Consider the following 11,202-nt stretch of genomic DNA (forward strand, 5'->3'; position numbering starts at 1 on the left):
ACAACATTTAAAGAACTGCAAGTCGCACATGCCTCAGTAAAGGCTATTGTAAAAAAAGACTGGTCGAAAATGTTCTCCATGGGAGAACTCCAAGGCATCTAATCTGTAGGGGGAAAATACTTTTTCACCCCATTATAAATATAAGGAAGTATGGAAGCCCATTATTTTAAGATATCTCATTATAATGAAATACATTGTTCTTTGAGATGCTATCTCATTTTGAGATACACACTCTTTAATCTGAGATGCTATGTCAATATTCTGACATAGTAAGTTCTTATTTTGAGATACTAAGTTGTTATTTTAAAATTCTACCTAGTTATTTTAAGATGCTACGTTTTTTTTTAGATCGTGAGTCGTTATTTTGAGATATTAAGTCGTTATTTTAGATATTAGGTCGTTATTTTGAGGTAATGGTTTTACAGAAGCTATGTAAAGGCTTCACTGAAAAAAAATAACATTTTTTGGCAGAAACAAAAACACCTTCATAGTATAAATATAAAAATATATATTAGTGTGTGATAAGTGCTTCTATAAGGAAGTGCTGCTGTGTGCTGGTGTTCTTTTGAGCTGTTCCTGCAGAAAGGAACAGCACGGCTTCCAGCATTCCTGCCCAAAAAAGACACGTCAGGCACGTATCTCAGGATCCTGGCCCTATTCTCCCCTCTTCTCATTGGTCCAATAAGAGCGAGCAACAGCTGATCGACAGCGTGACTGACGAATCGAATCATTGTAAACAAACCCAATCCCCGCCTCCGCCCGTATCCGATTGGGTAGAAACGCAGCGCTGGACTGTGATTGGTCTGAGCGTTGCGAATAGGGCGGGGCGTGGGGTGGTGTATTATTGTTTGGGTAGAAGTGGAGCAGGCGACATTTTAAAAATAGAGCTAAAGGGATCTATAGCGAGATCTGCGGGGATCGGGCTGATTGTTTAGCGGGTAGTATCGGTACCGCCGCGGGCAGGCTGTGATCCAGCGCAGGGTTCTGATCCGGTATCTCTGAATCCGCTCCGCTGAGTAAAGGAAAGGTAACGCTGGGTTTTTGCTGTTGTTTTTTAGATCAGCTGATCGACCTGCAGCACGGGCTGGGGTTTGAGCTGGGCTGCAGAGAATCAGTATTATCTAACTTATATTATATATTATCTAAAGCTGTTAGTTTACAGATGGGTAAAGTCTGTACTGAAGCCTGTTAACTCGTTAGATTTTTCTGGAATTTGTTGTTGTGGGTTTTTGCTTGTGGCTAAATTTTGCGGTGCTCATCTGACCACGTTACGAAATAGCGGGTCACACACACACACACAGGCTGCTGGAGCTCTTTACATTATTTAACTTAGGCTAGATAGTTGATTTTCTCAAAATATTACAACTATTCTTTAAGTAATATGATTTTAACGTAGGATCAATGACCCTAAAACATATTAAGCTATACTAGGTACACCTAATAACCAATTCTGAGAAAAATCTCATCATTGCGAGATGCTGAGTCATTATTTTGATATACCAAGTCATTATTTTAAGATGCTAAGGCATTATTTTGAGATGCTATCTCATTATTTTGAGATACTATGCCATCATTTGGATATGCTAAGTCATTATTTTAATATACCAAGTCAATATTTTGAGATGCTAAGTCATTATTTTGGGATATCACATTATTATAAGATAGTATATCAAAATAATGTGATAGTAAGTCATTATGTTGATGTTCCATGTCATTATTTTGATGTTCTAAGCCATTATTGTAAAATGCTAAGTCGTTATTTTGGTATACTAAGTCAACATTTGAGATGGTAAGTCATTATTTGGGATACTGTCTAATTATTTCATATACAAAGTAATTATTTTGAGATACTAAGTCAAAATCTGAAATAATAACTATATGTATTGGCTGAAACAATGGCCCTAACACACTGTACTATAGTAATAAATAAAACTAATAAACCATTTTGAGATCATATCCCATCATTGTGAGATGCTGAGCCAATATTTTAATGTACTAAGTCATTATTTTGAGATACCTTCTCATTATTGTAAGATGCTAAGTCATTATTTTAAGATATCGAGTCATTATTTTGAGATCAATATTCTGAGATGCTACGTTATAATTTAAGATGGTAATAATATGACTTTAATGTTGGAAGACTGACCCTAAAACATACTGTACTATAGTAAAAAAAAAAAAAACATCAGTTGTTCAGCCAGCATGATCATCACCAAAGTGGTTCACCAACATGACCAAGCTGAAATAAAAACACACAGTAGGCTGTTTAGGATCTAATCTCATCAAACAGCTGATTTACCAGCATGACCAGCTTTTCAACCTGAAAAATCTACTACTACAAACTACTGTCTAAATCTAATCTAATCGCTTTTTAAACACTTTAAACGTAAATTATAAAAACTTTAAGCATTAAACAGACAAAAATCTGAGCATAACTCTAGCTAGCTCTGTTAGAAGAGTACAAAAACACCCCTACCATGCGTGGGGACAAAATCCTAATGTGTGGCCATGTTTTATTAAAGTGTGGGAATGAGATTGAGATCCTAATGCCTAGCTATGACTTATTAAAGCTTTGGATCAAGATCCTGATGCATGGCCACGACATACTAAAGCATGAGAACGAAACACTAATGCATGGCCACAACTTACTAAAGCATGGGAACGAAACACTAATGCATGGCCACAACTTACTAAAGCATGGGAACGAAACACTAATGCATGGCCACAACTTACTAAAGCATGGGAACAAAACACTAATGCATGGCTACAACTTACTAAAGCATGGGAACGAAACACTAATGCATGGCTACAACTTACTAAAGAGTGGGAATGAGATCCTAATGCGTTTCAATACATTTTTACAGTGTGGAAACAAGATCCTAATGTGTGTCCATGACATGTTAAAGCTTGGAAAGAAATCCTAATGTGTGGCCACGACTTATTAAAGCATGGGAACGAGATCCTAATGCATGGCCACGACTTATTATAGGAACGAGATCCTAATGCAAAATTCAAATGAAAAATGGCTGAAAAGACAAAAAAGATGCAGAGCTTTCAGACCTCAAATAATGCAAAGAAAACAAGTTCATATTCATAAACTTTTTAAGAGTTCAGAAATCAATATTTGGTGGAATAACCCTTGATTCAATCACAGATTTCATGCATCTTGGCATGTTCTCCTCCACCAGTCTTACACACTGCTTTTGGATAATTTTATGCCTTTACTCCTGGTGCAAAAAAAGTTAAGCAGGTCAGTTTGGTGTGATGTTCAGCTTGTGATCATCCATCTTCCTCTTGATTATATTCCAGAGGTTTTTAATTTGGTAAAATCATAGAAACTCTTCATTTTAAGTGGTCTCTAATTTTTTTTTCCAGAGCTGTATATTTTTAATAGTCATGTTAATGCTGTTTTGAATAACTTTATGCCACTCCTGCTTGGTTTGATGGTTTTTGATCATTCATCTTCCTCCTGATAATATTCCAGAGGTTTTCAATTTGGTAAAATCAAAGAAAATTTTTAAGTGGTCTCATTTTTTCCTAGAGCTGTATATATTTATTTTTTTATAGAAAATTAGAGAACGGAGAGGTGGTTGGAAACGTGGATTATTCTGCTAAAAGGCGGTTGGATTCAAAACCAATAAAAGCTATCCTGATATTGTTCTGTATTGCAGTAAAAGGTGATTAGCATGTCTGTGTCTGTAATTCAAGGAATTATAAATGTACTAATGACCTCTGAGAAGAATAAGCTGATAAAATGTTGGTGTACAGAGTGTGTTTATGACTGAATCTGAAGCCTGATGCTAATATTGATGGACGGTGTGTGTTCTTGCTCTTCAGATGAGTAGCCAGTACCAGCGCAGCGTCCCGTTTGATGTGCGGAGGTTGGAGGGGGAAAGGGTGCGGGCCAAGCATCCTGACAAAATTCCGGTAGGTCACTTTATGTACTATCTTATTCAGGGCTTTTAAAGAATTTGCTGGTGCTCTTTTGTCAGCTGTGTCTAGAACGTGTGGTCAGTTACCACATAGAGGAATTTCAGCACACGTCTGTTTGCTTAGAAAAGAACACAAAACAAACTGAGTTAAACATTTTAATCTCCTTTATAGCAGAAGCCTTTGGGTCAAATGCAAATTCCATCAGTTAACGGTTATTCACAGAAGCCTTCAGCTTCCCAACAACTCTCTTTTTTTGCTTGTGACACACAGCAATAAAGTACCGATCCTTCAACAAAGAAATATATCTTTTTTAACTTATATTTTTATAGATTTCTTTCGAGCACTTTACAAACAATTTCGAAATTTTGGGTTGCCAGGGACCAAATGATCAATCAATGATCAATAAATTTTTGTTAGCTATACTGGAGTAATTATTTTTCTTTGTACTTTTTACTTCTACTCCTTACATTTTCACACAATTATCTGAACTTTCTACTAGGGCTGCACGATTTGGGCAAAAAATCTAATTGCGATTTTACCACAGAATATTGCGATTGCAATTTAAATGCACTTAAAGTGATTATTTTTAATCTATTAAACCCTAAACCTGTATTAGTGGTTAACATATCAATTAAATAAAATATTTCCAGGGTTCTCAGATTAAATGCAGTTGTCCGTTATATTTTTTTAATTTCAAGGAACAAATATAAATAAATAAATAAATAAATAAACATTCTGCACCTCCTGTCATTCCTGTGCCTCAACGTCATAACACGTCTCCAGAAGAGCAGGCTGCAACTTAACACAAACACACACCTGTAGGCTATTGGCTAATTCAAATCGTTCTCCTCCACCAGTCTTACACATTGCTTTTGGATAACTTTATGCCTTATACTCCTGGTGCAAAAATTCATGCAGTTCATCTTGGTTTGATGGCTTGTGATCATCCATCTTTCTCTTGAGGTTTTCAATTTGGTAAAAATCTAAGAAAATCATCATTTTTAAGTGGTCTCTTATTTTTTTCCAGAGCTGTATATTTTTAACAGTCATGTTAAGGCTGTTTTTTAACAGTGACTCTATATGTTTTGTTTATTAGATCATCGTAGAAAGAGCTTCTCGATCTCGTGCTCCTGAACTTGACAAAAAGAAATACCTCGTCCCCTCAGACCTGACAGGTGAGTCTGTGCTTTTTTACCTTCTCTCCTTTAACATGCTCTAATCTAATGGGCCCATTCAAAGTTTGTAATCTAAGATAATGTTATGATGATGCGTACACAATTTCTGCTGTTTTTTATTCCATGATAAAAATGTCTAAAAGGTGTATGTGCATGTTTCTGAGACATTAGCTGTATCTGAAAGTGTAACCAAATACTATAAAGTGCACTTTTAGGACCAATAACAAAGTGCCAGTGAGAAAAAAAAATCTAAAAGCATAATAAAATCTAAAAATTAATAATAAATACATACTTTTGGAAAAAAAAAATGTAGTGGAAGTTCAGATAAACAGCTTTACAGTTAAATTGTTAATATTAAAAAAAAAAATCTAAAAGAAATAAGTGATTATTAACAAGTGACATCGCATTATTACCAGCTCCTGTAATAAAACAACTTAATCCACAATTTAAAAAAAACTATAAAACTGCATTTTTTCTGCAATAAACACTTGATTAGGCTGTTAGAAATGTAAAATGTTGACTTTATGCAATGTAAAACTTGTAAAACAATGTAAAACCAAAATGTAAGCTTAGCAAACAGAACTGGTGGTTTAATTGTTTAATAGACTAATTAAAAAAAAAAAAAAAACAGAGTGCATCCCTTAACTTTAAATCTTTTAGTTTCTTATTACAGGACAATTCTCTATTTTACTGCACGATTCTGACTTTTACAGAATGGTTTTGCAACACTAGGCATTGCTCACTAGTTTAGATGTTGTTCAGATCTTCTCAGCTCTGACCTTTCTGGCTTTCTGTTCCCTCTCTTTCTTTTCATGATCAATAAAATCCTTTATGAAAAGTTCTCTGAATAAAATAGTAACTCTCCCTCTCTCTCTATCTCTCTCTGTCTCTCTCTTTCAGTTGGCCAGCTGTGTTTCCTCATCAGACAGCGAGTGTCCATGAGGCCAGAGGAAGCACTCTTCTTTTTCGTCAAAAATTCCCTCCCTCCATCCAGCTCCCCTCTTTCTGTTGTGTACGAGGTAATGCATACTCTTTAAAGCTATCAGAGATTTTTTTTTGTTATATGCCTTTTATTATATTGTTTTAATTTTAAACCAATCACATTATGAGGTCTCTAACTAGAACCTAAGTTCAAGATCATTCATTTTGATTGGCTGAAAAAAAAGAGTGCAAAGTTGCTGTTTTGGAGATACAGCATTATCTTTTTCAAAAGCGCTTCATTAACTGGACTACTGCTCACTTACAGCAGAGCGATGTGCTCGGAGAGTGAAATCACTTATATACACTTAAAGTAAAACCCAGACAGGTGGATAAAACCGCTATGAAACTACATCATGGTGATGTCTCTGAACTAAACATCGAATTAACATAGCCACGCCCCATAGACAGCTGCGTTACATCCCATTCAGACCCTGCTTTTCACAATGTAATATACTTTTTTCACAAGAATATACTGTAAACAAAACGGTTTATCAATATGAAATTTACTGTTGACAAGAATTAAACTGTAATATCTTATACATTTGCAGTTGTTTATTTTACGGTGAAATACTGGCAGCTGTAGGTGGGGGAGATGTACATTGTCTGTTGCTGCTTTTTTTTTTGATCTGTTGAATGTCTTATGCCTAAAGTAATTATACAGTAATATGCTGTTTTTAATATGACAATCTATTACCATTGCCATGTCGTTTTTTTCACTCTATATTTCACATCTTAAAATGGTAAAAAATATAATTGACGGCATGTTTTTTATTTAAGGTTTTTACAACGTGAATAATACAGTAATGTGCTATTTTTAATATGACTGTCCAATGCTGTCAGCTTTTCACCATATATTTCACATGTTAAAACAATTAAAATGAACATTTTTGACAGTTTTTTAATCTATGGTACCGGTAATTCAATGTTTATTCTACAACAATAAGCTTCTTCTTGCTTTACGGTTTATTTCTGTTGCCATTTCACAGTTTTTCACTGTAATTTTCACGGACATTTTTTACAGTGCAGTCAGAAGAGCATCAGCACGGATCTAAAGCTGCTGTTTATTGGGCGAAATTGTAATCACACTTTTAAACTAAAGCTCATCTTCTGTGTTTCAGGAACATCACGAGGAGGACCTGTTCCTGTATATGACCTACAGCAATGAGAGCGTGTACGGAGCCTGAGAGGACACAAAATGGGGTCACAGAGGAGGAGAAAGAGGGCGGGATGGAGGGAGGGAGAGAGCAGGCGCAGATTAAAAACGCGGGGAGCTGAGAAGTGTTGACAGTTTTACCACTATTATACCATGTTGAAAAAGGCTAAGCTTTGAGGGGCATTGTACAGCGGTGTGGTTTATTTAGTTGGTTGTATATTTGGGGCGCAACCACGGTGGCTTGACTAAAGCATTAAGGCATTCTGAAAGGAATTGGAAAGGAAAGATGGAGTGAGAGAAGATCTTATATAAGGAATAGTTCAGCTCTGTTTAACCCTGCTGTGTCTGTACTGATAGGTCAGTTGCCACAGACAGTGAGCTCAGAACCTTTTTCTGATCTGAAGTTACAAAACGGCAGAAAATCTGCTTACTAAAAGTGTGTTGTGGGCATGTTGGTTTCTGGAATTCAACAGTAATTATATTAAATTGGAATTAACTTGTAATTTGAGGTTTAAATCTGTGTAGGGAACTAGCTTGTCATCTTTTTTAGTGTAGTTTGTGTAGATTGTGGATTGCGGAACGTGAATCCCAGAAAGCCTACGTGATAAAGGGTTAAAGTAACTGGAACTACTTTTTACTGTGTTTCAGGGTTTTCAAAGTCACATAAAACTACTGCATAAATGAACAGTCAGACCATGTTTCCACCCACAGCACCACAAGTTTCAAAGAATATATCGTCTTCTAATTGGCTTCTATTATTATTATCATTAGAAAAAAAAGCTTCTGTTCGTTTCTTCTATAGTTCAGAAAAAAAATCCCGCTAAAATTACTGTCTGTGATTTAAAAATGAATAATACAGTACACATGCAGCAAATAGAGACTGGGTTAAATCACTGGAATATTCCTTTAAACCATGGTCCCTAGTCCTAGTCCTGGAGACTTCACTGCCGTGCTCACTGTTGTGTTCCTTCTGATTGGTATACCCACAGTGGTCCGGTAGACTAAGGCACTGTGACTGTGATCCGAGGGTCGCTGGTTCGAATGCCATATTATGCTGCATGCAGCAGCAGCCAGAGTCCGAGAGAGCACAGTTGGGCATGCTCTCTCTGGGTGGGTACAGTAGATGACGTTCTTTGCTCACATCATTCATCACTAATATAATGTATGTTGGTTAGCACAGGCATCTGTAAGCTGATGTATCAGAGATGGGGATTTGGCGCTTTCCTCAGAGTACGCTGGCTGCTGGCCTATTGATACTGCATTGGCCGCAGATAACTTCACAAGTTTATATGTACGGGAGATTGGGTAATTGGCCTTCCAAATCGGGTAGAAAATAATGAATAGTGTAAAATTAGTGTAAAAAGTGAATTAAATACTGCAGTGTAGGCATTGTGCACCCGGGACCAGGGTTGGGGACCACTGTTTTAAAAAATACGAAGAAAAGAGAGAGAAGTTCGCGGAAGTGGTGCAGTACAAAAGTATTCATGTTTCCACGACTCTCTCCCAGGAGTGACTCACCTGTATTTAATGCAAATAGTATTTTTTTGTAAAGTTATATGATACTTTTTTTGTGCAAAAAACTAAATAAATAAATCAATAAAAATACAACATTGAATTTTCTGTGATGTTTCCTGTTTAATCTTTGACAAGAGCCAAAGGCTACGTTCACATTACAAGCCACATTGCTCAAATCGTTTTTTTTTTATTTGGCTATCTTGATGGTTCACATTCACATTCACAAATGTAAGTGATCTGTATCTGTGTGTAATGTGAACGAATCTGTCCCTGAAACGCCTCACATGCACACATTGATACATGTATGAAGGTCACCTTCTTCACCAACAACAAAAAAAACATATTTGAGAGACGACTCGTAGCTTTATAAAGGAAAATGAATGCGTTTGTTCACAGCTCATATGTGGAGCTGCATCTTTTGCTGGAGTGGAGAAACAGTAAACAGCTGGTTCATGCTCAGAACCAGGAGGTTAAAAAAGGCAAGGCAATAGCTGCACAACAGCTGCACCAAGAGATGCAGTGTGGGTACGAAAGAGAAGCACGTAGCGCATGCGTAAAAAAGACGCATGAATTCTGATTTGACCGTTCACATCCGCGTCACATGTCCGTGAATCGAATACGTATCCGATTTAGGACCACGTATGGAAGTGACTCAAATCTGATTCGGAAAAAATTGGATTTGGTACGTTCACATGGCCATGAAAAAATCAGATCTTAGCCACATTGAGCCTTGTAAACACATTGTAAATGTAGCCAAAGTGTTGCAGAAGTCAGAACCTACCAAAAGCTCCAGTTAGTTTTTACAGATAAATGTTGAAACTGTAATAAAACAAAAAAATAAAGTCTATTTGATATTTCTTATCAATTTGAGTTTTTTTTTATAATATTATGCAAAACAAACCTTTTTCGTGTTTTTGTATTTTCACCCCTCACCCGTGAACCCCCACCAGAGATCATTGGAAGAAATGCCATTTCGGTCTGCTGGTTGAGAACCTGAGATTGTACACAGCAGGATTAGCTAGCAGACTTTGTTTGAGGGAGGGATCTGTACCTACTGTTCGTGGCAAGCAAGCACATGAGGGTAAAGCGAGCAGAAATAAAGGATGTGGCCAGCAACAGCTGCTACCTTTTCTTAAAAGTAGCAGAGCCCTTAAACAGCTAATTTTGAAAGGGACTGAAGCAGAAAATTTCATGAACATGTTTTGTATAGCCCATAAATACATATTCTAACTTGTGTACAAATAGATATAATATGTCATTTTTAAGCATGCAGTTAGCTTAATGCTGATCAATTGTTTACTTGTTAGCAAGATTAGCCTCATTGCTGCAGTGCAAAACAAAATTAACCAATCTGATGATGTGTTTCATATTTAAATGTCTGTGTCAGTGTGTAAGACTGGTGGAGGAGAACATGATGCCAAGCTGCATTAAAAACCAAGGTTATTCCACCAAATATTGATTTAAAACTTTATGAATATGAACTTGTTTTTTTTTATTATTATTTGAGGTCTGAAAGCTCTGCATTTAGTATCTACTAGGAAATATTTAGTATCTAAAGGAAATGATTTAGTATCTACAAGGAATGATTTAGTATCTACTAGGAAATTATTTAGTATCTAAAGGAAATTATTTAGTATCTACTAGGAAATATTTAATATCTAAAGGAAAAAAAATATCTAAAATGACTATATTTCCTTTTTGGAATTTGGGAGAAATGTTGTCTGTAGTTTATAGAATAAAACAACAATGTTCATTTTACTCAAACATAAACCTATAAATAGCAAAATCGAAGATTTAGAAATAGAAATTGAAGTGACCTTTTAATGTTCTACAGAGCTGTATATATACAGGTGCTGGTCAACGAATTAGAATAATTTGAAATAGTGCAATCATGAAATTCTTTGAATGCATTTTTTGTGCAGAAAGCAAATCAGGTGTTCACCGCACCTGTCCTACTCGTTAGACTAATCACAGAACTCGTTACCTGGAAAAAAATTTGCTCAGCTGAGCTTTCCAAAAGGCTCATTTAGGCCATTTAACTGTGACACTGTTGTTTTATTGAATTAGAATAATGGAGAAACCGTTTCATTGAATTAGAATAAATGCTCGATTTTTTGTTTTCTGTGAAGAGTGTTCACTGTGCAGTATAAAGTCAGGGTTGAGTAGAATTTCTAAGTTGTAAAATCAATCATGGGTAAGCAGCGCGACCTCTCAACCGGAATAGTGGCTCAAATTCAAGCCCTTCGCCAACAAGGCTTGACCCAAACTAAAATTGCTGAGCAGCTCGGCATCAGCCAGTCTTCCAGCCTTCCACTTCCGAGCTCACAGACTTGTGCCAACTCGCTTGACCTCAATGTCATTGAAAACCTTTGGGCCATCGTCAAGCGGAAAATTCGCGACAGAAAGCCTACTACGCTGGACCAACTGAAGCAGAACATCGCCACT

At 36.3% G+C, this 11,202-nt stretch overlaps 1 protein-coding gene across 1 annotated transcript; it reads left to right on the plus strand.

Moving 5' to 3' along the window:
• The first annotated feature begins 838 nt into the window (after window positions 1-838).
• On the plus strand, window positions 839-8,862 carry zgc:92606 (uncharacterized protein LOC100000242 homolog). Its single transcript, XM_022674297.2, has 5 exons — window positions 839-1,027; window positions 3,838-3,927; window positions 5,030-5,108; window positions 6,009-6,127; window positions 7,208-8,862. The coding sequence occupies exons 2-5, from the start codon at window positions 3,838-3,840 to the stop codon at window positions 7,271-7,273; spliced, it is 354 nt and encodes a 117-aa protein (XP_022530018.1). The 5' UTR covers window positions 839-1,027; the 3' UTR covers window positions 7,274-8,862.
• Window positions 8,863-11,202: the final 2,340 nt, after the last annotated feature.

The sequence above is a fragment of the Astyanax mexicanus genome, chromosome 6 (genome assembly GCF_023375975.1).
Source record: "Astyanax mexicanus isolate ESR-SI-001 chromosome 6, AstMex3_surface, whole genome shotgun sequence".
Classification (NCBI taxonomy): Eukaryota; Metazoa; Chordata; class Actinopteri; order Characiformes; family Acestrorhamphidae; genus Astyanax; species Astyanax mexicanus.

Coding starts and splice junctions, on each gene's coding strand:
- zgc:92606 (XM_022674297.2), top strand. CDS start 3,838: ATGAGTAGCCAGTACCAGCGCAGCGTCCCGTTTGATGTGCGGAGGTTG. Junction 5,109..6,008: donor CGTCCCCTCAGACCTGACAG/GTGAGTCTGTGC, acceptor TCTCTCTTTCAG/TTGGCCAGCTGTGTTTCCTC. Junction 6,128..7,207: donor CTCTTTCTGTTGTGTACGAG/GTAATGCATACT, acceptor TCTGTGTTTCAG/GAACATCACGAGGAGGACCT.